This window comes from Aedes aegypti, chromosome 2 (assembly GCF_002204515.2).
Source record: "Aedes aegypti strain LVP_AGWG chromosome 2, AaegL5.0 Primary Assembly, whole genome shotgun sequence".
Taxonomy (NCBI): Eukaryota; Metazoa; Arthropoda; class Insecta; order Diptera; family Culicidae; genus Aedes; species Aedes aegypti.
Window position 1 is genome coordinate 262740002 of NC_035108.1, and position 27362 is coordinate 262767363.

The 27362-nt window shown below is 37.2% G+C and overlaps 1 protein-coding gene across 11 annotated transcripts in view; it reads right to left on the reverse strand.

Annotated features, from left to right (window-relative positions):
* Positions 1-27362, reverse strand: part of LOC5570905 (cGMP-dependent 3',5'-cyclic phosphodiesterase) — a 181183-nt gene that overhangs the window by 13271 nt on the left and 140550 nt on the right. For all 11 annotated transcript variants that reach the window (XM_021844958.1, XM_021844955.1, XM_021844954.1 and 8 more), the window contains 2 exons: positions 11487-11629; positions 11350-11416 (listed from right to left, as the gene is read on the reverse strand). In XM_021844958.1, the coding sequence (XP_021700650.1) occupies positions 11350-11416; positions 11487-11629 (210 nt within the window). The remainder of the gene's footprint in view (positions 1-11349; positions 11417-11486; positions 11630-27362) is intronic.

Below are 27362 nucleotides of genomic sequence, written 5' to 3' on the forward strand. Positions count from 1 at the left end.
CGGTACTGTATTACTTTGCAGTGTGATTTAACTAAATATGTAGTTATTTTACCTTTAGAAAATAAGGAAGCTGACACCATTGCACGCGACTTGGTGCAAAATTTTATTCAAATTTATGGTACATTTTTAGAGTTAATATCTGAGCAAGGTACATAGTTTAATAACGAAGTACATACAGTCAGTGACATACAGTCGGGTCTCCTATTAGACGCATTCCTATAACGTGCACTCCTATTACGCTCACTCCTATAAGACACACCAGGACGTTATAGGAGACCCAGGGCTTATGGGATTTCATCACTTTGGGGGTGTCGTTGAATATCTCGTATGCCAAAAGAGATAGTACAGTACTGTCTTCGGCGAAGTTTCAGTACTAAGTACGATCTACCTTTAGGAGTTGAGGATCATCCTTTTAGTTGAGAACTTGGCCGGTAGGGGCGCTTTTTCAGATTTGCACTATATGAACCATGAGGGATAAGAATGCAAAATTTTGTAACATATGATATCTCTGAATCCTGATGTTTTGGAAGGTTGGTGTCTTCGGAAGAGTTGTTCAGTAGCTCAAGGGCTGACATGTGGTGGCCATTCTAATACGGAATTACGCCACCAGGCGGCGCTAGTGGGCATGGAATTTTTGTTTTGCGCATAGCTCAGTTGCCTGACCACTTAGAAAGATGGCGTCTTCGGCAAAGTTGCTCAGTATCACAAGGTCTAACATTATTTGAGCCGAATGTTTCGAAATTTTGCCAATAGGCGGCGCTAGTGAGCAAAGAATTTTTGTTTTTCGCATTGCTCAGTAGCCTGACCACTTAGAACGATGGCGTCTTCAGCAAAGTTGTTCTGTATCACAAGGGCTAACATTATTTGAGCCGAAAGTTTCGAAATTTTGCCACTAGGTGGCGCTAGTGAGCAAAGAATTTTTGTTTTTGGCATAGCTCAGTTGCCTGACCACTTAGAAAGATGGCGTCTTCGGCAAAGTTGGTCAGTATCACAAGGGCTAACACTATTTGAGCCGAAAATTTCAACATTTTGCCACTAGGCGGCGCTAGTGAGCAAATTTTTTTTTTGCGCATAGCTCAGTTGCCTGACCACTTACAAAGATGGCGTCTTCGGCAAAGTTGCTCAGTATTACAAGGGCTAACATTATTTGGGCCGAAAGTTTCGAAATTTTGCCACTAGGCTGCGCTAGTGAGCGAAGAATTTTTGTTTTGCGCATAGCTCAGTAGCCTGACCACTTAGAAAGATGGCGTCTTCGGCAAAGTTGCTCTGTATCACAAGGGCTAACATTATTTGAGCCGAAAGTTTCGAAATTTTGCCACTAGGCGGCGCTAGTGAGCGAAGAATTTTTGTTTTGCGCATAGCTCAGTAGCCTGACCACTTAGAAAGATGGCGTCTTCGGCAAAGTTGCTCTGTATCACAAGGGCTAACATTATTTGAGCCGAAAGTTTCGAAATTTTGCCACTAGGCGGCGCTAGTGAGCAAAGAATTTTTGTTTTTGGCATAGCTCAGTTGCCTGACCACTTACAAAGATGGCGTCTTCGGCAAAGTTGCTCAGTATCACAAGGGCTAACATTATTTGGGCCGAAAGTTTCGAAATTTTGCCACTAGGCGGCGCTTGTGAGCATGGAATTTTTGTTTTGCGAATAGCTCAGTGGTCTGACCACTTAGAAAGATGGCGTCTTCGGCAAAGTTGCTCAGTATCACAAGGGCTAACATTATATGAGCCGAAAGTTTCGAGATTTTTTATATACGTAATCGGGAGAAAAAGTTTTTTTTATTAGATTGAATTATCGTTATGAAAAAGAAGGTTTATATTTTAAAAATATTCAAACAAGAGTGTCGTGTAACTAAAAGATAAGGCCAGTCATTGTTATCTCATTAAGATTGTTAGCGAATGGATTTCCCAATTTATTAGTAATGACTGACATTCCAACCTAACTTCATTTCTGTCCAACACATACCTTGGAAAATGTCCAAGAAATGAAGTTCATGCAATGACGAAATAAAAATAAACATACATATTTTTTTTCTCTGGTTTATATGAAAAGCTAACGATCACATATTTGAGTAGTAAACGGATCCTCACTCAATCTCATATAAAATTATTGATCAAAAATTCTCCCAATCCGTCGAAAATACTAGGATACTAGTCATACTTTTATCCGATTGTAAAAGTAATGTATATATTTTTCTCCAGGCACTTTTACTTAAACGTGACAATGCGAAGAAAATCGATAGCCTAGTGTCATATTGAACAACTTTGGTCAGGCTACTGAGCTATCCGCTGCCTAGTGGCAAAATTTCGAAATTTTCGGCTCAAATAGTGTTAGCCCTTGTGATACTGAGCAACTTTTCCGAAGACGCCATCTTTCTAAGTAGTCAGGCAACTGAGCTATCCACGAAACAAAAATTCTTGGCTCACTTGCGCCGCCTAGTGGCAAAATTTCGAAACTTTCGGCTCATATAATGTTAGACCTTGTGATACAGAGCAACTTTGCCGAAGACGCCATCGTTCTAAGTGGTCAGGCTACTGAGCTATGCGCAAATCAAAAATTCTTGGCTCACTAGCGCCGCCTAGTGGCAAAATTTCGAAACTTTCGGCCCAAATAATGTTAGCCCTTGTGATACTGAGCAACTTTGCCGAAGACGCCATCTTTCTAAGTGGTCAGGCAACTGAGCTATGCGCAAAACAAAAATTCTTTGCACACTAGCGCCGCCTAGTAGCAAAATTTCGAAACTTTCGGCTCAAATAATGTTAGACCTTGTGATACTGAGCAACTTTGCCGAAGACGCCATCTTTCTAAGTGGTCAGGCAACTGAGCTATGCGAAAAACAAAAATTCTTTGCTCACTAGCGCCGCCTAGTAGCAAAATTTCGAAACTTTCGGCTCAAATAATGTTAGCCCTTGTGATACTGAGCAACTTTGCCGAAGACGCCATCTTTCTAAGTGGCCAGGCTACTGAGCAATGCGCAAAACAAAAACTCTTGGCTCACTAGCGCCGCCTAGTGGCAAAATTTCGAAACTTTCGGCTCAAATAATGTTAGCCCTTGTGATACTGAGCAACTTTGCCGAAGACGCCATCTTTCTAAGTGGTCAGGCAACTGAGCTATGCGCAAAACAAAAATTCTTTGCTCACTAGCGCCGCCTAGTGGCAAAATTTCTAAACTTTCTGCTCAAATAATGTTAGACCTTGTGATACAGAGCAACTTTGCCGAAGACGCCATCGTTCTAAGTGGTCAGGCTACTGAGCTATGCGCAAAACAAAAACTCTTGGCTCACTAGCGCCGCCTAGTGGCAAAATTTCGAAACTTTCGGCTCAAATAATGTTAGCCCTTGTGATACTGAGCAACTTTGCCGAAGACGCCATCTTTCTAAGTGGTCAGGCAACTGAGCTATGCGCAAAACAAAAATTCCATGCCCACTAGCGCCGCCTGGTGGCGTAATTCCGTATTAGAATGGCCACCACATGTCAGCCCTTGAGCTACTGAACAACTCTTCCGAAGACACCAACCTTCCAAAACATCAGGATTCAGAGATATCATATGTTACAAAATTTTGCATTCTTATCCCTCATGGTTCATATAGTGCAAATCAGAAAAAGCGCCCCTACCGGCCAAGTTCTCAACTAAAAGGATGATCCTCAACTCCTAAAGGTAGATCGTACTTAGTACTGAAACTTCGCCGAAGACAGTACTGTACTATCTCTTTTGGCATACGAGATATTCAACGACACCCCCAAAGTGATGAAATCCCATAAGCCCTGGGTCTCCTATAACGTCCTGGTGTGTCTTATAGGAGTGAGCGTAATAGGAGTGCACGTTATAGGAATGCGTCTAATAGGAGACCTGACTGTAAGTTAGTAACCAAATGCTGTTTTTCCATACAAAATGCCTAAGTTTGGGGTGCTGGATCTCAGCTTCTGGTGGTCCAAATTGGCTGAAAGTTGGATGACGAACTACAAATAACTTGAAGTTTTGCCTGTAAGGGAATTATTACATTGCAGTCATTTTACATAGAGTTTCAGAGGGTTGTTCAAAGACAAAAGTAAGTAACCGAGAGACTTTTCAATTTAATTCGAAAACGGTAAGTCGTGGAAAGTTGGTCTGTTCCACAAAGTTGTTCAATTTCAGAAATCACACAAATTTGCAAAGTTCAGGTTGCAAAGTTGCAATATTTAGAAATAATTAGTTTGCTACTTCGATAAAGCATGATGATGATGTTGTTTTTTTTTATGATGTTGTTTTTTTTCTATTTTAAACAATTAAGCTTGAATAGTGGTTTTCATCAAATTTTACGTTCATTTCGGGAATGCCGGGATTTCCGGAACGTCAGCACTGTTATCTCGGGAAAGGAGAAGACTGACCGGGATGGACACTCTCTTCTGGTCCGATGGGGAATCGAACCCACACACCTTCAGCATGGATTTGCTTTGTAGTCGCGGATGCTACCTACCACTAAGCTGAGGAATAATTTCGATTTACTTCTAAAATATCTTTTTCACGTATGAAGACAAGTTTGAACGTTCAAGGACGCCTAAGAAGGTTTCTCAAGTAATCATAAATCACTCGATGAGATCAAAGGTGAAACTACTTACTTGAGATTTCCCAAGTCCATATCAGAGAGCATTACCAGGGAATCAGCTTTTTCAGACTGACTACAGTTGACTCCACATTTCGATATCGAAGACAAAGATCGAGACAAAGAACATAATGAATTGGATTGAATTAGATTGAAACCCGCTCCGTTGTTAGGGAAATAGAGAAAATAATAAACAAGCAGACATCAATTCGCGCTCCTAATTTGTTTGAAATAACAAAAATCTGATCTAGTAAGCTTCGATATTGGTGATATCTACATGCGGAGAGGATCCTTACGGTCCGGGATCCTTACGTAATGGAAATTTCCTTGACTTCTCTGGGCATAGAGTATAATCGTACCTGCCACACGATATACGAATGAGAAAATAGCAAGTTTGGCAAAGAAAGCTCTCAGGTCATAACTGTGGAAGTGCTCTTAAGACCACTAAGCTGAGAAGCAGGCTTTGTCCCAATGAAGACGTTAATGCCAAGAAGAAGAAGAAGAAGAATAAAGGGATCGAAGATGTCATTGCCGTAGGGAGAGATATCGAGATGTAGAATATCGAGATGTTGAGAGTCTGTATTTTCAATTTAGCCGAAACTAACCGGACCAAGAAAAGAACATGCAAGATATCTGATCTTCGTATGAGAGGTACTTTAATGACATAATTTGTGAAGTTTGTAGTTATAAGCGTTCACAAAGTAGGGAGACGAGTCCTGTTCTTGACACGTTTGATTTACTTCGTCGGCTTTTTAAAAAGATATTGGGCTCATCATTTTACAGCAATATGGTTTTCGATACTGATCATTTTACTGAATAATGATCTTCAATAGATTGTAATTATCAAGATGAATGTGATATGAATTTATGAACGGCCAAGTCATACGATTAGCTGAACAATCTTTATTTCGCGTGAAATAGCAAGGCTTCGTTTATGTATTGATGTTACACGGATCACTATTAAGGTGAAGATAAATCGAAGCCAAACCTCAAATTTTCAAGAGCACAAATCTGGAGAACCAAACAATCGTTTAAGCTGAAAACTTAATCGATTGGTCACTAGCTGGTGGTGACCAATCGATTAAGTTTTTTGCTCAAACGGGTGTTCGGTTCTCCAGATTTGTGCTCTTGAAAATTTGAGGTTTGGCTTCGATTTATCTTCACTCGCCGTTCCCTTACGGTACCTATCCATCTAGTATTCATTGCTTTCTTCTCCATGCTCCCTCTTACTTCGAGCAAAATAGACCGATATGCCGATAAACAATTTCAAAATAAAATCATCACGGTCGATACCTTTGTATATAAAATAACAAACGGCTAAAAAAGATAAAAACGCAGTTCATAAATAATGATCATGTGTGTGGCTTATCGGGGAGAAATACACATGATATGGACAAACCATCCATGATTGTGTAATGATTCCCCAATAATATAAGCCATCGATCGATAGAACCTGCTTGATCGCCAAACAGTATTAGGGCGCTTGAGACCTCCTTCCTTTTGGCTGTCTTGGTAGTGTCATTCTCAAAACACACCCAAGCCGTTCCCATAGGGGACGTTAGCCACAAGGAAGTGACGTTTCAAGTAATACTGTTTCATATGGTATGCCCTCTTCAACATCTAATCCAATTTCTCTCGCCGTTCCCTTACGGTACCTATCCATCTAGTATTCATTGCTTTCTTCTCCATGCTCCCTCTTACTTCGAGCAAAATAGACCGATATGCCGATAAACAATTTCAAAATTTATCTTCACCTTCAGCAAATAATTTTCCTACCCCTAACTCCTTAGATTCCGCTTACTGTGACCGATCTTATATCAATATATGTATGTTCAATTAAATTAAATTAACTCGTTATGCGTGGTAAAGATGAATAAATAATGGGTGAAGGCATGAAAAATATATGCGGCTCTGAATGCATTAAAATGTTTCAAATGCCAATCAAAATTGGTTTGGGAATGTATAACAATTCTGAAGCAATTGGATATGAAAAACCAGGTCCGTCTGTACTGGGTGCCAGGCCATTGTGGGATTGAAGGAAACGAGAAAGCCGATTTACTTGCCAGACAAGGGGCAAGTTCTCAGTATGTAGGACCAGAACCTTTCTGTGGAATATCTAAATGTGTAACAGAATTGGAATTAAAGCAATGGAAAGACAATATGATTCAGTTAAATTGGAAAGCTATAAAAAATTTAAGGTAATAAAAATTCTTCATAACTCCAAACAAACAGATAACGGAAAAAATCTTGAATTTAAATAAAAAATCACTAAGAATATTTATTGGGCTGCTTACGGGACACTGTCCGGCAAGATATCACATGAAAAAGATAAGTCAAAGTCAAATTGATGTCTGTCGGTTTTGTGGCTGTGAAAAAGAGACCTCTCAACATCTGCTTTGTGACTGCATTATTTGCAAGTAGGAAAAAATATTTCAACAAGGACATTCTAAATCCTTCTGAAATTTGGTTACAGAACACTAACCTAGTAGTTAAATTTATTTTAAAGGTCATTCCGGATTGGTATACCTCGTATCATCAGATAACAGCAGTTATATTGAATGGTAACTCTCCGTACTGAGCACGTTGCGATAGTAAACAGGGGTATACCACAATAGATCAATTAATGGTCGCAGTGGTTCAAATCCCAACAAAAAAAAATATAAAAATTAATTATGAAAAATATCCACGTGCTCGGCTGGGATTCGAATTCAGGACTCTTGTATGCTAGACGAGCGCTTTACAAACTAAACTACCGAGCCACTTGGTGATCCAATAACTCAGTTGGTTACAAGTTTAGAATTAAAATCCCCACAGCCCACGCAGACCTTTTTTTATAACCCACATCTATCCATCTCATGTTACTAAACACGTGCGCAGAGCGAGTGAGATTTGTTTAGTGTTGAAACTGTTTGCCTATCATACCTACATTGCTTCCACAACAACTGTATTGTGGATGAGTATAAATGCGGGAAGACTATCAACGTGTCGTTTTCACTCAAGTAACGACATGACTACTACAGAGAGGCAGTAACACTCTAATATAAATTGACGCTTATATTGAGCTGATCGGTAATACAATCCGCATGATTATTTTATTAAATAAACTCCTTACGCGTTAGACGTTGTTATTGGGTCACCAAGTGGCTCGGTAGTTTAGTTGGTAAAGCGCTCGTCTAGCATTCTAGAGTCCTGGGTTCAAATCCCAGCCGAGCACGTGGATTTTTTTCATAATTTCAACCATAATTTATCCATCTTTACCACGCGTAACGAGTTAATTTTATTTAATAACCATGCGGATTGTTTTACCGAACAGCTCAATATAAGCGTCAATTTATGTATATCCAATTTTAAATGCCTTTACATACAGTTATTTCGGTTGTTCCAGCAAATATTTTTTTCGCTTTCTTCACCATGTACATTTCGGTTTATGGTGAATATATCTTGAAGCGTTGAATTGTTATGTATACTTTGTATGAAACACTTTCAGAACTTCTAATTCTGCACATTTTTGCTGAAGGCTCCAAATGGCTAGCTCGATTATTTTTCAAGTTATGGACAATTTTCGTTTAAAAACATATTATTTTCAAAATTTTGTTAATCTTTTCAAACAAAAACCGTCACCGTTTTCCACCACAAACAGAAAAAAAGATAATCTTTCTATTGGCGATAAAAGATTGAGAATCCGTTTGCGCCTTCCAGAGATATCGGCATTTGAAATAACTATTTTTTCGAAGATAATCTCTGATAACTCTGTAACTATAAGAGATAGAACAGTAATCGTATAAAAAGGTATCGAAAAGAAACTAATTTGTCAGTACCACCCTAACCTATTTGTTTAAAATATCATAACTCGCGAATCATAAGAGATAGAAATTTGGGTTCTTCGGCAAAGTTGCTCCAAATCGATTGTTCTAAGACATTGTAGAACATGTATAGGCCTATATGCGTCAGCAAAAAAGTGTATATTCTGATCTCGTAAACCATGTGGGCCACCCTAGTTTCACATCACTGAAAAAAATGTCTGCAACTTTACCGAAGACAACATATATCTCAAATTGACGGTTTACAGTGTGCATTGTGCTTAAGTGTCCGGATTTTGGGTCAAGACGGTATTACGTCATTATGTGAGTCGTCGTGGAAGTCGTCATAAAAAAAATAAATTGTATCTTTCCTGAGTTTTATTGATTACGCATCTTTTAATAACGCAAAAATAAAATAAATGCTCAAAATACACAAGACAAAACTTCAACAGGACAAAAGTTTGGAAGACACAAGCTTGAAAGGACAAGACAAAAGTCTAAAAGGATCTCAAGAAGGGACGAAGGATCTTTTTTTTCAAAGCAGAGGTGATTCCTCACGAAGTAAATTATTTTAAACTTTTGTTTCTCGACGTTTTGTCTTCAATCTGTTGTGTAATCTAAAAATTGTGATATGTTCTTTAAAAATATCTATTCAATTAAAGGCATTGTGAATGACTTTACCGCAAGGAACACTCTCGAACTATCGAACAATTCACCCTAGTCTTCCTTTTTATTTGACGATAAAAAGATAATAATTATTCCGAAGGTCCAGTGAGCTGGCAAAAACGATTCAGCCTTGAACAACGGAACCCATCAATCATGTAAAAATCGATCCTTCGAATCTGAGGCAAAGCTGTGGCGTGCCCTTTTATCCAAGAATTTTGGCTCGCATAACAGTCGACATGAACATGCAACAGCTGGTTGTTTGTTTATGACGCACTATGTTATTCGGATGGAATGTGCTTATTTCACTCACTGTGAGGATATAAGATGATACGCTTGGCGGAAAAAGGTTCCTTCTCGCTTTGATTACACTTGTTGCAATGGAGACAGCTCCATTTGATGTTGGTGTGACATAAAAAATATCACATATCTCGCATGAGGTATCACACAGACGTAACTACCAATCGATGTCTTAAATTCGATTGAAAATTTGTCTGAAAACAATATTCAGCTGTAGTTTTCAAGATGGAAGTGATACATCCTGTTTTAATCTAATAAGACAATCGCTTATGAGAAACCAAACGATGAAGTTACGCCCGTTTGATACTAAACGCGAGAGATATTCATCTGGTGTTTGTGGGGTTGGAATTTGTCCCAAAAGATACCCACTGACGTGGGTTGCAAAATTTTGATGGCGAATACCATTTTCGGCATTTGCATATGATAATAAGCTTATTTTGGCTGGGGTAGTGACTTGGGAGACTATTCCTATTTTCTGACATTCTCTCGAAGTAACTGTGGGAAATACATTTTTTTATGTATCAATTTATGTAGGAAGATCAAATTTACAAACTTTTTACTTTTAGTAGCCATAAATTTACTTAGCTTAGCTTAGCTTAGCTTAGACTGACTACACATATCAATGGTTGCTATTCCGTGATTGACCGAAGTCAGTGAAAATGCACAAAGAATCAACTAGAAGTTCGGCTGGGATTGGCCATAATCTTCTTCAGTGTGCATAATTCAGTGCCTCTATTTATACATGGTCAATAACGGCGCCGGCCACGTCCTTGCAGTCAGGTGGGATTGGGGGAAGGAATGTTAGTGTGCAACCTTTGCTATTTGGAGACCGTGTTTGCCTCTGCATCTCCACAAAGGTTACTGGGAGGGATGTTTGTTAATGGGAAGGATCGTTGGGTCACAGGATTCACTTTGATAAGCGATTAGACCATGATAAATAATTATTTGTGAGATATAAACATGCTTATATGTAAATATAATATTTTCATTTGATATGAACAATATCTATGTAGAGAAAAATTATGCCGACACTTGAGGTGACGAACCTTTCAAAGTTTGTTGAATAGAGTGAACCTTTCGGAAGTCTACACTTGAAGTGTCGAACCATTCAAAGTTTTATTTTTAATTACAAAAATAAAGGTAAAAAGAAGAAGGTGTATTGAATAAAAAAAAAATTAGACATAAATAATTTATGAATCAGAGTTTATGTCGACACTCACAGTGACGAACCATTCATATTTTTTTGAAACATCATATTTACATCTCACCGTTGTAACGATTAACGGTACAGTCATACATATTTTATAGATTAGGAACAATAGCATGAAACGAGCTCACCAATTGATCCGTCATCATTGAGCAGCAACAATCCTCTTTCAGCTTCAGTCGTTTGCTCGGCTATATAAAAGCACTCAGAGAAAATAGGCGCGCGACCCGTGAGGGAAAACAACTGACGACTACTCGGGCTTTCTTGAAGCACTGCCCAGGAGCAAGCGTCAAGGCCGGAAGATCAAACACAACTAAGCGATCGCGTTTTTTTTTTTTTCACTTTTACTTGACCGACGCGCGACATGTTTGATCCTGCCCTCATCGCCGGCCCCCGCAGGAGCAAGCGTCAAGGTCGAAGGATCAAACACAACTAACGGATCACGCCACTTTTTCACTCTCACTCGACCGACGCGCGACATGTTTGATCCTGCCCTCATCGCCGGCCCCCGCAGGAGCAAGCGTCAAGGTCGAAGGATCAAACACAACTAACGGATCACGCCACTTTTTCACTCTCACTCGACCGACGCGCGACATGTTTGATCCTGCCCTCATCGCCGGCCCCCGCAGGAGCAAGCGTCAAGGTCGAAGGATCAAACACAACTCTCTTTTAGTAACCATAAATTTACGTGCTTTAAAACGAAAAGTAATCAAATTGAACCACAACCTTATGGGTGTAAACCGCTGAGCCCTTTATATCAATAAAGGAGACGCATGGTTTTCCATCAGTATCTCACTCACCTTATTGCAGAGTTGGGCCACACCGATCACGCCTTGCTCGTCGCAGATGGGAAAGCACAAAATGTTCCTGTGAAGCCAGAATAATAGTTGGTTAAATAGTTGTAGTTGGTTCTACTATGCCGGTATTCGTCATTTACCGTGTTTTGAAGCCCGTGGACTCGTCGACACCCTTGTAGAACAATGGATGCTGGTAAGCGTTGCGGATGTTTAGCAGGTTTCCGGTTTGCGCCACATAACCGGCGATACCCTTTCCGCTTGCTATTCGAATTTCTTTGGAGGCCTTGGGGAAGAAAGGAAGAAACAAGAAAACAAAGATGTGTGTTACAATATATTTGTATAGTGAAGGTTGATCTATGCTTTATTTAGGGGAATGTGGTCATTGTTCAAAAATAACTAATTACACTGTCGAATGCTTTGTATATGTCTTATACAGCAAGACCATATAGGATAGTCTTCAGATTTGTTGGAACGAATCAAATTTGTTACACGTGAATGTTACATTAGGGCGGTTCAACATTTAAAAATGTTTTAGAATCCCATCTCCCATATGTTCCTTACCATCCTTACCATAAATATAGTGTTCTGTGAAATTTTCAGCTTTCAAGGTGGTGATTTAAAGGTGGCCCAAAGACAATATAGGTTTATATGAAAATTACTATGGAAAATTTTGGGATATGTTCCAAACACGCTAGTACTCTCGATTCTCGTATAATTCCATCATCGGAAGACAATGTGAAGCATAATTAATCCAGATGAAAAGAATCTACGTCTTTTGACCATCTCAAGCAAAGAACCACCGGGTACGACAAATACGCACTTAATGCATGACATGTCTTCGTCCATTACTGACGTGTGATCTATTTACTAATTCATCTGCATAAACCAACAAACTAGCAAAGACGACTTGGCTCCTGTACGTATGGATTTGTATGGAGGAATTGACGAGACGGAACAGATTTTTTCCGCATCTTTCCTCTGTGATGCTGATGATGCTCTGTAAGGCAGTTCAAGCATACCAAAAGGCATCCTGATGCTGAATGGAAGAAGTTCAAAGACTATCGTGTCGAACGTGCCATTTGCTATTTCCGCAGTGTAAGATTATGCGTGATGAATGCCCATGGGCATCTTATTACAGTCGCTCTAATATATTTCTTGAGAAAATGTTGCAGAAGATTCTGGAAATATAGTTAAAGTTTTCATTTATGTTTCATAACCATAATGTGATTTGATACTGTTTTGAGAATCGATGTTGCATAAGTAATAAAAAAACACCACACAGAATATGTATGTATAAATTCTACTGCGGGTTACGGTACGACTTATTTACTTAAGAAGTAACGGGGAAAATAGGCTCTAGCAGGTTTTTGTTTACTTAGGTCACAAAAGGCGATGGAATGAACGAGGACCATCGTTCATTAGTTGGGGAATTGGATTCCAGAGAAAAGGTTTTCTCCATAGACTGATAAAACAGATTGGCTCTATCTTGTTACTGAAGGCATAATGCAGTGTTCGTTAGTGATGGGGAAATGCACTGTCAAGAGCGATAAGATGTAATGCAACCAACATGCTATGCTAGTTTAAGGCTTTTCATAATGTTGCGCTTCCTAACTGGCAGGCAAATAAAATCTATTTGAAAGAGCTATTCGATTTCATTTGCTTATGTACGTAGTTCATGATTTTTAATAAAATGTGAATTCTTTTCAGGGGTCTTCCTTAGCCGAGTGATTAAAATCCGCGGCTTCAAAGCAAAGCCATACTGAAGGTGTCTGGGTTCGATTCCTGGTCGAAATTTCCTTGACTTCCCTGGACATAGAGTATCATCGTACCTGCCACACGATATACGAAAGCAAAAATGGCAACTTTGGCAAAGAAAGTTCTCAGTTAATAACTGTGGAAGTGCTAATTGAACATTAAGCTGAGAAGCAGGCTCTGTTCCTGTGAGGACTTAACGCCAAAAAGAAGAAGAAAAGGAAGAAGTGAATTGTTTATTACCCCTTTTTTCGGAAGCGACTTTCAAGTTATGGAAAAAACTTGTATTCTGGACTGGCGCGGATATCTTTATAAAAGTTGAATAGAAAATTCGATTTGAATAAACATTTGAAAAAAAGATAAAAAAATGCAATCACATAGTTCTTGAAGGACCACTTGCAGACTATATTATGTTTCTTGTTTGATATTATGAATATAAAATCTAATAGATCTACAAACTTTGCACTAAAAACTAATTAGTACTATGCTTTTGTGATAACTATATCATATTCTGAAAAACGGATTTTGTGTAAGCGATGATGTAAGCGAAAATCCGTTTTTGAGTTTTATTTAAGACTGAAAGCCATAACCTCAAACATCAACATAACAGTCGCACCTCCAAGAAAATATATCATAAGGAGTGTATCGAAAAGTAGTCGCAAACATTCAAAACATTATTATGTGGTGATATTATTTCAATAAAATGGCATTTTGTATGATAATTTTTCAAATTACTAACGGATGACGATAAAAATCTAATGTATATGATGCACACCTCTGAAAAAAATGATATGTTAAAAAATGTGATAATTTTTAAGAAAAAAAGGTTTTTGTTTATGCTTATTTATTCTATGCCACAACTCTCAAGACATGGTGTAAAAAATATATTGAAAAAATACATAAACAAGCATTTGAGAGCAGATACAAAAATACAATTTAAAGGACCTCGTTTTTTGATTTTTTCTTTCTATACGTTAATGGTAATATCGAACGATTGGAACTAATAAAAAATTTGTTTTTGATTGGAGAAGTTTATTTGCATATTCATTAAGTAACGTAATCAAAAGCTTTTCATCTTATTTTGTTTGATATAAATTTTGTTCAATACAAATCATCGAATCTTCATAAGATACTTCAAAAATGAAATATTGTGCAAGATTTTATTTTCTATGCTTTATAAATCTTGTTGTATTTGTATTAAGACTGCATATTACTCAATATATTTTTAGGTGAAACAAAACTTAATGACATGATGAAGATTTGCGTGAAAAAAGCTTTTAAAAAGATAAACTATGCACTTAGATATACCCTTTTGAATGTTTGCGACTACTTTTCGATACACTCCTTATTCACTAGATGTCCTAACCATATAGGTTAGATGTGTTCATATGAACAGCTCAATCACAATAGTATATTCAGTCACAACAAAAACTTTCATTGTTATGTTTATTGGACATAGACAAATTTGAATAAATAAATTTTCAAAAGAAATTATTTATTGTTTAGAGATGAGATCCACACGGCGCCTTCCATAGCTTTCTTAAACACACGAAAGAGAAAAATACATATACTATAGCACATTTATTGAAAGGAGCTCTCCGGAAACTTTCGAAACAGACAAATATCTGTTTTATAAATGGTTCTTGACAGCAAACTGAACTGGAGAAAAGCTATAAATGTTTTTTGTTTCTATAAGCAAAAAAACATTCGGTAATAAATGGGGACTAAAGCCTAGAATGATCCTCTGGATCTATATGGCAATTGTCACACCTAGAACTACATATGCACAGAGGCGCGTCTACGTTCAAAACCATGGGTAGGACAAACGTTGGCAAATAAAATATTGCATAGTGAAGTTAAGACAAATTTTAATCTTCGACTGGAAATTGAAAGTTAATGTATCTGAGAAGCTCAAACGCAAAGGGGTGTAAGTGACGTTTCTGTCAGTTTTGTGTTGTTGAGTTGAGGAAATTCTGTTTCCAAGCGTTCGAACGATATTTTGAGATGGTTTTTCCGGTCAATAAAAAAGATAACATAATTCTTAGAAGATTGGCTTGAGCTCCCATACACTTAGTATAGAATGAATATAATCAAAGTAGCTTTTCTTAAAACTAGGTTTTTGTCATCAACACCCCTTTACTTCTCCCCATCTCATATTAATGTCAGTCGCTACCACAAGACTAAAAAAGACCTCTTGCCAGGAAAAAGGGACCAAAATAAGACCTAAAAGGAACCAAACTGAGGTCGAAAAGAGGTCAAACAGGAATCAAGAAAACAAAACGAAACCGAATAGGAACCAGTAGATAAGATTTTGATTCTTATTGGCATCAGAGGAAACATTTCTATAAGCTCCAAGATTTTTTTTTGGAAATTCCTCGTGACATTACGACAAGTATTACTGTTTGTATATTTTTTATGATAAATATTCTCTCGAAATATCATTAGAAGTTTATTCAGGTAATTACTCAAATGTTCAGATAGTTTTTATATTATTCCGGAAATTTCTTAAGAAGAGTAAGTGATTTTTTTAAAGGAATTTCTCCATGAATTTTGTTTAGGATTCCTCGAGAATTTAACCCGGATTTTCCCAAGGAGAACCACAGAAAAGAAATTTCTCCAAAGATTATTTCAGAAATCATCTGAATCTCTCCAAATATTGTTTGAGAAATTTTTCCAAACTCCTCCATGATTTTATCCATTGATTCATCCATCGATTTCCCTAGGACATCCTCCAAGATTCCCGGTGAAAACGTCTTCTAAAATTCATTCAATAACTTCTTCATAAATTTCTAGAGGTTTAATTGAAATTGTCTTTCAGGATTTATATATGATTTCAACGAGGGATTTCTCTAAAGAAACCTTCAGCTATTGTTTCAAAGATTCCCTCTATTTTTTTTTAGAAATTCCTCCAGTAATTCTTTGAAATTCTCTTAAGCAAATCTTGAAAGTTTTTTCTCATGAATTCTTCCAGGAATGTCTCCAGGTAAATGCCAAGGAAATAAAAAATAAATCCTAAAGGTATTCCTAAAAAAATCCTAGCATAACTTCTAATGAAACTTGGGTAAGTTTTAAAACTACTTTTAAAAAACAGGGATCTTTGAAATAACTCCTGAACTCTTTAGGAAGTTTTAGAAAATTTCATAGATGGTTTGCTAAGATAATCAAAAAAAAAAAAAAGAATCTCGGTATAGCATTCCGCAGGAAAAAAAATCTCTCAAAACATTGGACAGAATCTCTATGGAAATTTGTGATGATTGGATGAATTTTTAGAAAAAATTCTGTAGTATAAACTGGTGTGAAAACTAAAACAAAATTTTTGAAAATTGCATGAGAATTTTTCGAGAAACTTTTAGGAAAATTTTGGTAACCTGCAGGAGTAATACTTGGATGAGATACTGGAAAAAATGGCTACTACTCAAGGAATTTTATATTTCTGGGAGGAAACGTGGATGAATTCTAGAAGGTATCCACATGAACAGGTAATTGGGTAGAAATTGGGTCCTAAAATACTGGATGAACCTGTTTTTTATTCAACAACACGACAAAGTGTGTCATTGCTACTACTTTGGAAAATTTTTCCGCTCAAATAACGGCTTTATCATACTTTAACTTTATATTTAAAAGTTGGTCCTATTTTGAACCTTGACACTTATGATCATGTGTGACGTTCACTTCGCCGACAAATTTCCACTGGGATTTTACTTTTCAAAAAGTGCTAACACTGGGGTTGTTCCTATTTGACATTTCGAGAGAGAGAGACGTAAAACTACATACATCCAAAATTTGAGTTTAAACCAAGGGGTGTGTGACAGTGTAATCTAAAAAACCAGAAAAAAATGTTTTTGGTCTTAAAAACAAAAAACACTTGAAAATTGAGTAAACAAGTGTTTCTAACCTAAACTTAAGCGTTTGGTACTAAAATTGGAACAGGGCTGTATTCTTGTAGGGCTTTTTGAAAGATAAAAAAAACCTTCTAGCTATTTTTACAACCACTCTGGAATAAGCCTCAGTGGATTTCCTCGGAAGAAATTATGTAGAAAACTTTTGAATATCCCCTAGAGCAGTGGTTTTCAGCCTTTTTGATACGCGGAGCACTTTTTGAAATAAAATTATTGTGCGGAGCACCTGTTTTTCAACACCACTCCGTTCAGAATCTGAGCTTTTTAAACGCTTAAATCGATTCTATAATTCCTACGTCCGCGGGACCATCCTTAGCCGAGTGGTTAGAGTCCGCGGCTACAAAGCAAAGCCATGCTGGAGGTGTCTGGGTTCGATTACCGATCGGTCCAGGATCTTTTCGTAAAGGAAATTTCCTTGACTTCCCTGGGCATAGAGTATCATTGTACCTGCCACACGATATACGAATGCGAAAATGGCAACTTTGGCAAAGAAAGCTCTCAGTTAATAACTGTGAAAGTGCTCATAGGAACACTAAGCTTAGAAGCAGGCTCTGTCCCAGTGAGGACGTTAATGCCAATAAGAAGAAGAAGAATTCTTTCGAAAATTGTGAAGTGGTCAATCAAAGTGTCGAAATGTGGTCAATCTTTCATGAATCGAAGCCAAACCTGTATTTTTCAAGAACACAAATCTGGAGAACCAAACATTGGCTTAATCTTAAAACTTGATAGATTGGTTACTTGTTGTTGGTGACTAATCAATCAAGTTTTCCACTCAAACAGATGTTCGATTCTCCAGTTATTTTTTTCTATTCGTCTTCGCCTTAGTTTTGATATTATTTTAAGCTTTCGATTCTAATTACAACGATTTATTTTATTTGGTTTAATGCCAGGCTTAAACTGTAATAACTCAGCATCTAAATGAAACTTTATTTGGCTTTTCGTCAAATCGTTCTAGATTGGATTAAAATGGAAAAATTGCTTTGTTTTGGAAATTTTCTAGCTTTGGTTTTCAGTTCGAACATCTGAGCGAGTTCCTGTAGCGAAATATTAAAGGAAGATACGTGTGGTTCCGGACAAGGGTTACTTTATTATGACATTATCTACTTAGTATTCATCAAAGCCTACTACAGTTCGGCCATCTTGACAAGACACATCGTCCTCGATGTAAACTGCAACTCCAACGTCATCTTTTGTAGGTCTTCAACTTGGTCTCCAACTCTTTGACTCAGTCATCGATGTTGTAATGCTTTGACACACATTCAATTCACGATTTCAACTTCAAGCTCCTTTTTCATTCGTTACTCCTCTCCTCCAAGCTTCTTAGAAGGAGAGTAATGCTCCTACTGATCATGCTTCTGTTCTTCCAGACTCCAATTTGTACTTTCAATTCATTTTCATTGTTTGACATCCGTTGCGTAGGTTTATGGAAATACTGCAAATCACCTTTTTACATGTTCCGTATAGCCAGTGATGCATTTTGAACTGAACGCGAGCCAAAAATGAACGGAGCAAGTTCAATTTTTGCACGAGAACGCAGTAAACTTTGAACTCTCGAGCCAGAGCATGCCGCTGCTCTCGAACGGCCGGTTCAGATCGCAAATCATTACAATTGTAATTGAAGCATGAATTTAATGTTTTACCTGGGAAACATTTCTTGAATTGATGATACATTCAATTTTATCATAAATCAATGTGTTTTTTCTTACTTTGAGCTCCTTAAAATCAACATTAGCATGGTGAGATGGCGTGAAATGTGTCAAAACAATCTGCGTTCACTTTTCTGCTCTCGAGGGTTCAAATTTTTGAACTGAACAATGAGCAAGCCTACTTGATCTCCCGTTCAATAAACTGAACTGGAACGCGAACGGAACGCGTTCAAATGCACCACTGCGTATAGCTACTTGAAATTTCGATTCCACTTTCCAGAAAACTGAGGTTTCGATCCCACTTCTGAAACTAAAGGAAGATACGTGTGGTTCCGGACAAGGATTACTTTATTATGACATTATCTACTTAGTATTCATCAAAGCCTACTACAATATTTCCTTTTTAAACCTTTATCAATGTGTTTAAATGGAATAACCACAAATTCAGCAATCACGGATGTATGCATAATTTTGATAAAACTCGTGAAATATTTCTAATTTTGTATCGCAGTAACTAAAATTCGATTATTTTCGAAGTTGCTTGCTTCTGAGTTTTATTTTCGACAAAACTATCTGACCCTGAACGTTTCGAGATATTCTGTCGAGGAAATAAGATTTCTTCAACTCTTAAAGCTTTTTTTTTTATTAAATTCAAGAAAACCCAATTTTGCATCTGAAACTGCTTCGTATAGAATGTATGGAAAAAATTTCTCTGACAGAATATATTTCACTTCAAAATTACAAAATCTAAGCCGAACGTATTCCTAAAACTATCCGTGGTACACTAAAGTACAATAATGATTAAGGTTTTCACACCTTGTAAAAAACTCGTCAAAAGTGTGTTTGGTTTGTGACTATAATGACAAATCAAGAGAACAAAATAGAAGTCTTAAATAAAAAAAATCAATAGATGGCTCGCAACCAACGAGCGCAGTCGGTTGTTTTGTTCTCAAAATTTGTCCTTTTGATTATTCTAGATATGGTAAAAGCTTATTTTAAAGCAACAAGTTGAGATATTTCAAGGCACTAGTACATGTTTTCAAATCTTTCGCGGAGCACCAAGTAGTACAGTAGAGTAGAGTAACAACTGGAGAATTCTGTTGAAGGATAAGTGGACAAAATATCTGGAAAGAGTTCTAGGATAATTTTGGAAAAAAAAACAAAGTAATACCTGATGAAATTACTGAACATAGTAGCTTTGGGGCAGAACCGAAGTGCAACTTTGGTTTGAACCTTGCAACTTGTGTTGAACCGAAAACGCGCTTCATCTCTGTACCAGTGTTTCAAACCGAACCCGGTACATGTGTACTTCGGTTCAAACTTAGGTTCAAATAATGGCACAAAGCAGACAAACGGAGAACGGTTGAAATCCACGCGGCTAAATTGCAACGATCATATATGGATCTTCTTGATTCAAATCGCGAAACTCTTGAGGCTTGAATAAATGTTTTATTTAAGCAGATCAACTAAGATGATAACTTTAAATAACGCTTAGCGGTAATTTTATGAAAAAAACAAGGATTTTACTATATCATACTACAAGACACGATAAGTAGAAATTGCTAAGCGTGGATATCAACTGTTTTCTGTCTGTCATCGTTCTGAGCCTCGGATGCAATTCGCGTCTACGAAGGTAATTACCACAGTTGACCCTATGCGCGAAGCTCCGATTCTTTTACATGGCAAAGCATAGGAAGTCAATTTTCAAATGCTTCTAAAAAATTCAAAACACTTTTTAATTAAATTCTGTGAAGTGTACGGGGTTAGACTATTGATCAACTATAGAATCAGCAGCATATTGAGAAAAATATATAAAACTCAAAATTATATGCCTATAATGTAGCCCATCAAAAGTATATCAACATATACTGAAAAGATTTTAAATAACTATTGTAGTTAATTTTATATGAGCATTTGAAATTTCGCTTCCTATACCTTGCCGGGTAAAATTTTCGACGCTTCACGCATCGAGCAAACTTTTCCCAGATGGCAGCACCGTACCTTCGTTTACTCGAATCGAAGATTTGCACCAAAGTTTGAACCGCGGTTGCAACCGAGGTACAAATGGACCGGTTTTCGAACCGGCGTTTGAACCGAAGTTCACTATACACATGTTTGGGTTAAGGTTCATGTTCGAGCGTTTCGGTTTGCACACGAGAACAGAGTGCAAGGAGAGTACGATGTTCGATTTTCGTTTGGCAAGACTGCTTTGGGGTTGTTAAGGATTTCCATAGCAAAACCTGGAGAAATTTCTCGAAGCATTTTTTGAAAAATCGCTGGAAGAATTCTTGTGTGAATTGGTAAAGAAATATCTAGAAGAATTTCTGGAGGGATCCCTGTAGGAGACCCTGAAAGTATTCTAAATGAAATCACTCTGATAATTTCTGAAGCTTTTGTTTGGGAAATCTGAGAAGAATTTCTCAAAGAGCCTGTTGACCCGTCTCTTCAGGTTTCTTTGGAGCCTGTACACTTTTGCATCACGATACAATGCAAGCAGAATAAGGCAAAAAAGATTTAAGAGACCGTTTTGGTTATGTATATTAGAGAACTTCCATTAAAAATAGAGATTTTTTAGAGACTTGCATAAAAATAGGTCCTGTCTTTAGGATCATTCATTGGATCAGCTTTTTTTTAGCTGTATTGGCCAAGAACTTTTAAACAGTGTGCTGTGGGAGTTCTATATGAATTGCTCTGAGAATCGTCAAGAGATTCAGCAACTAATACAGCCTTGTAGCAGTTATTACAGTTAGTTTCCCGGGATTTTCATTTTAAATATTCTCAATAGTTTTTCACACGAGCCAGAACTTTTGGGCGTCATTGCACTAACCATGTCACGCTTTACTAGACATGGGAATACCATAAAAAACATTATCTTGTCTTCCATCCTCCTTAAGAATAAGTGTGACGTTAATCATGTTTGTATGCATATTGAATAGTTTAGTTTATTTTTCAAGCTTTCTGCTGATCTTACTTTTTTTTTGTTCGATCGTGGGTAGGACAATCCTTTGACTGTCCTACTCAGGTGTTTTTTTGCGTAGCACAAGTGCTACCTGTCCTACCCACTTCCCGCGCCACTGCATATGCATCATTGGTTTGGTGACCAAAACAAATAAAAATGTAGCTCGAAAAAAGTTGAAAATACTGCATAAAAATAGCTACTCTTTCAATGCAATGAGGAGTTACCCACCCACGTAAGACACTTTGCTGTATCTAATGCAAATTTGTTCAATTGGAAGCTGCAAAGAGCGCTTTGAAGGTCAGGAGAACTACAAACCTCTTTTGAGGAGACTTGGGAGGTCATATCATTGTCTTTAAAACAATCATTACAAACTCGCTAATCTCAAAGAATAACGATTGGATGAGTGATAGATACAATTTTGCACAATAATTTCAAGTGATAAATCCAGCTCGAAATCTGTGGACAAATGTTGGCCCTCCAGAGCTCCGCCCAGGATCAATCGTGGTATATACTGATTGATTTATACTAAATTGATGGAATTTCTTGAGAATCCTGAGAGTAATCTGATGAGAAACACTCGCAATGATTTCGAACTTTCAAAAATTAAGATCTAAGCACTTCTACTGGCTTTTTCACAGGGTACTACTGTTCAAGCCGATATCATCAGAAGTTAATAGGAAAGCTTAAAGTTAATTTATTGTTTTTTTTTTTTTTGCGGAATTAATTAAGAAGGCTCGGAACACATATTATGCCTTGCTTTGCGCGCCATGGCACGCATGCAAACACAGTTTTCTACAGCTCCGCACTCTCCGCATACACAGCCAAACAACTACTTGCCCCGCCCACTTGCATACAGACAAATGAGATAGAAAGAAAAAAGGGTCCACTTGAATGGCAAAATTATGCTTCATCTTTTTGATTCGGGTAGGGGAAATCGGCCGTGAGTTTCTGGGAAAAAATGTACGAAGAATGAGAGAGCGAAAGATACGGAAGGGACGACGCATGATGCGCAGCAGAGAGTGAACCGCTCTTTTTTTTGTTCGCTCTTTCTTTGCGAACCGCTGAGCCACTGAACCGTTCAAAAGATCCGGCTCACTAAAATGAGTGAGTCGCATCGGATCCGTTCCCTAAAATGAGCCGTTTTTCCCATCTCTAGACGGCACTGGGCAAGTTGGTCGGGTTCTTTTCTTTCGGTATGTACGGTATATTTTTCTGCCCAAGATACTCTAGCGTCTTCTTGGCGTAATGGGAATACTAGCGAAACATTACTAAAGGACCTATGTACAAATGAGAGATTCTCTCCTCTCTCGCTCTCTTTCGATTACAACAGTGGAATAGTAAAGCTTTTGGGAAGTTTTTCACTACAGATCGAAAGGCAATTTCCTTGACTAGAGTTTCATACAAAAAACGCAACAGAAGAGGTTAATGTGACTCAGTTATTGATCAAAGAGAAAGTAAACAAAGAGAGCCTCTCATTTGTACATAGGTCCTTAATGTTTCGCGAGAATAGGCCTATTCCGACCAGAAGACGTTCTTCCGGTTATTCCCTTTCGCATGATGCTTCTTTAACGTTCAAGGATCCGTCATCGTAATCATCGTCATCATCGAAACTTCAAAAGCAGTTTTTCTGTTCAAAACTGAAAATTATTCGATTAAAATGTGTTCACTGTGTTTCGGTTGGAGAATAGGATACAGTGAACACTTTTTAATATACATTTTCTTGGTTTTGAACGATAATACTGCTTTTGAAAATTCTGAAATCAATGACGGATCCTACCCCCTTAAGAAAAGCAGAATAATTTTATCAAGACACTCCACCTGGAACACTTGCTGATTGATTGCCAGACCGCTCGGCTTGAACCACGGCTTTGAAACCATTCTGTCCACTACCGGCCTTCTGCTCCACGCTCATGGTCCGGTAAACTGTACTCACGGGCACGTTTTCGTCTCGAAAGTGGTCTACCGTAAACCTTTTTCCACGATGATCAAGCGTTTCGTAAAACCGTACAGTACGCTCGCAGAGTGCTTGCTGTTTCGACGCCATCTTCACCCAAAAGTTGAAACCGTCATTATAGGCGTTTTCTGCGTCTATTGATGGCGGAAAAGTGTTCTTCTGAGCGACATGACGTTTTTGAGCGTCTATTGATAGGCAGATAATCCGGTCATTGAGTCGAGCAGTTTTTACGGTACAAATGGGGAAGTACAACTTGATATGCTTTTTGAACCACGCATACCAACAAGCGGGTTTAGTGCTGTGGTATAGTATTTGGTTCTCACGCTCATGACCATGGATCGATCCTGGTTGATGTCGCATGTGTATTTTTTTTCATGTGCGTGCATCACCAACACATGTATTAAAAAATAAAACTTCCACACATATGCCTCTTTTAAGAGGAAAATAACCATCATCGTTTTATATATTTTCAAAACCAGTTTTTTTGCTCAAAATCGAAGCAATGCTTTTGAAAATCTATCATTGTATTTCACTTGCCACTTGAAATACGATGATAGATTTTTATAAGGATTGATTGAAATTTGAACGAAAAAACTGGTTTTAAATTTTTGATGATTGCTGATGATTGAATGATGGATTCTTGAGGCTTAAGTGCATGTATTGGAAGTATGGAAATACGCAAAAAACCAAGAGGGTGCAAACCAGATTCGAACCATGATCATCGGATTGACTAGCACACTGTGTATCTACTGCTCCAAACTCACCACTGAAGTGCTGAGTAACCAAAGTCGATGTGGTTTTACGTTTCATATGCATGATTGCTCATGCTGTTGATAAACATGTGAACATGTGTTATCCCCAGCAAAATAAAGATATACAGTCAAGTCTCCTTTAAAGCGTTAATCATCGTATGTTAAACAAGTTTAATGTATATTCATAATAATTTATCATCTACCAGAGTAGCCACATTCTCTATTGTAGAACTTACTTAAGGACTGTTCATTTTATAAAGTGGACACCTTGTGCATGCTATATCTTTATAATATATCAATAGAATCGTAATGGGTTTTCTGTATACAGTATCGTTCGACTATTATATTATTGCACGATGGTGTTATAACAAAAAAGCCATCAAAATAATTATAATTCACTCGAAAAAGGAACAATGTTTAGAATGGTCAAAGATTGGTAGGTCTGGAGCCAAGTATAATAGTTGAGTATACCAAAACACAATTCATTCATAAAAATTGAGTATACCAAAACACAATTCATTCATAAAAATTCGGATTTTTGGTATGTGAAAAATATTGTTTAAGTTTGAAGAACATCTTTTCTAGGAAGTTTTTGTCGAAACTTCTTTGTTCTTCTTTGTAAGATCTTATATTTCCATATAAGAGCAAAAAATATTACGATGCACAGAAAACCGATTATGATTTCATTGATAAACTAGCTAACCCAGCGTGGCTAGTCACGTTCCATAAGAATTTTCAAGCAAAAACCTCTTTCAAAGATTAATAATGTTTATGTTCAATTGCAAAATGATAACATGGACAGAGAAATTTCTCTGTTGATTAATATGCCATTGGTGTATGAATAATAAGCTGAGACACGCATGATATTTATGAACGCAAAATCGCCCAAATTTATGCTCTAACCATACTTCACTGTTATAGTGCCGTTATTCTGATCTGAAATAATTACAGCCTTAAATGCTGTTGTGAAATATTTCAAAAGTTCCAGAAGCTTCTATAAATTAGAGAGAAGAATCTGACTGAAAATTCTAGAATATTCTATTGAATCCCGATTAACCAGTGCTACAATTTCTGTATAGATCTTTGTGCTGCGATGGCGATCGTCAACGATATACAACGAATCGAATTGTAATTAGGGGACTATCGACTAATGAATATTTCGAGTCATCGAACAGGAATACTTTGGAAAGCTCTTTTAGAGGACCATTATAGTTACCATAAAAAATATTTTTATGTTGCCTTCATAAGTCGATATCGAACCATGGAACATCGACTCAAGAAGGTTGTGTAAATCAAGCATGTTTATCTTTCCTTTGCATGTATCTTATTTGTTTTTGAACCTTATATTGAAATGACGAAACCCGTAATGAATCACATTTTCAACTTGCATCGGAATTTAAGTGCGGTCAAACAGCATAAAGTTGGTTTGTTTACATTTTGATTACCGTCCAAGTTCATAAAACCGGAAAACTACAATGATAAAAAGATCGTGACTTTTATTCGAGAACACCCTGTGCAATAGCTGTTATAGTGCTCCACAATTTGCAATAGGGTCCTAAAATGGTTAATTAAATCTTGTTTTCATTTAATAACACGAAAGATCATATCACTGCAACTACTTTAGCAATTTTTCTCGCTCAAATAACGGATTTATCATATTTAAACTTTAATTTCAAAATTGGATCCATAAATGAACCTTGACACTTGAGATCATGTTTGACGTTCGCTTAGTCGACAAAAATATCACAGGGGTTTTAGTTTTAACACTGGGGTTGTTGCTATCTGACATTTCGGAAGGGACACGGAAAACAAAATACACCCGAAATTTGAGTTCAAATCAAGGAGTGTGACAAAATCTATAAAAACATAAAAAAATATTTTTTGTACTTAAACAAATGAAAAACATTAAAAAATTGAGTAAACATGTGTTTTTGGCCTGAACGTAAGCGTTTGGCACTAAAATTGGGACAGGGCTTTAGGACCCTATTGTAATGTTGTTACATTCAAATGGACTTTTGCAGTGCTCTTAATTTGACTGTTGTTGTGCTCTTAAATTGCTGTTGTATGCTGCACAATGAAACCTTTCAAAGCGTTACTGACAGACAGAAAACTCTGGGATTTTATATACATGATAAAAAAGATATAGCATAAACAAGGTGTCCTCTTTATAAAAAATAATAAATGAATAGTCTTTAAAACATGAAAACTCTGTGGAATCTTTTGCTGGTGCTATTCAAAGAAAACAAGATCACGGTTCTACTTTCACATTGATAAAAAATATCGATCCAATGCTGATGAATGCTACCCAGAATGAGCCGATTATAAGAAACCGTGCCCCATATATGGGATTAAATTTTAACCATGGTTTTAGTATAATAGTAAAAGAGTTTTCTATAGATGAATCGATCATTTTGACTCAAGAACAACTTCTGCAAATTGGCTATTAGTTTTTGCAAGCAATTTATTTTAAGAATTATGGCACCGATATGTTGATTTTAGAACAGAACGTTCAGTGGGGAGATTGTAGTAAACCGTTTGGAGAAGTCAAGAGAACATATATACTGATTTTTTTTTATCATGAAAAATATGAAAACAAAATTTCATTTTTATATAACGCAATAATCTTTTTTTTATCATTTTTAATTTTGACTATCTATGAATTGTGATAAGAATTAGTTGTTCAGGACAAAATTTCAGAGACATTTTCGATAAGAAAGTTTTTCTAAGAACAACTTATGCTGTCCATAAAGGCCCATATTGAAAAAAGTAGGCACTGAGAAAATAGCGCTCAAACTTTGAAGTTTTTCTTTCATACAAATGTTTATAATTTTCTATTAGGGGCCGTCCATAAATAACGTAGCATTTTTCACTGATTTTTTACACCCCCCTTCCCTCTCGTACCGTTTCGTCACAAATGCTGATACTTCCCCTTGGAAAATACGTAGCATATCAAGCACCCCCCCCTTCTTCTTCTTCTTCTTCTTCTTCTTCTTCTTCTTGGCATTGACGTCCTCACTGGGACAGAGCCTGCTTCTCAGCTTAGTGTTCTTATGA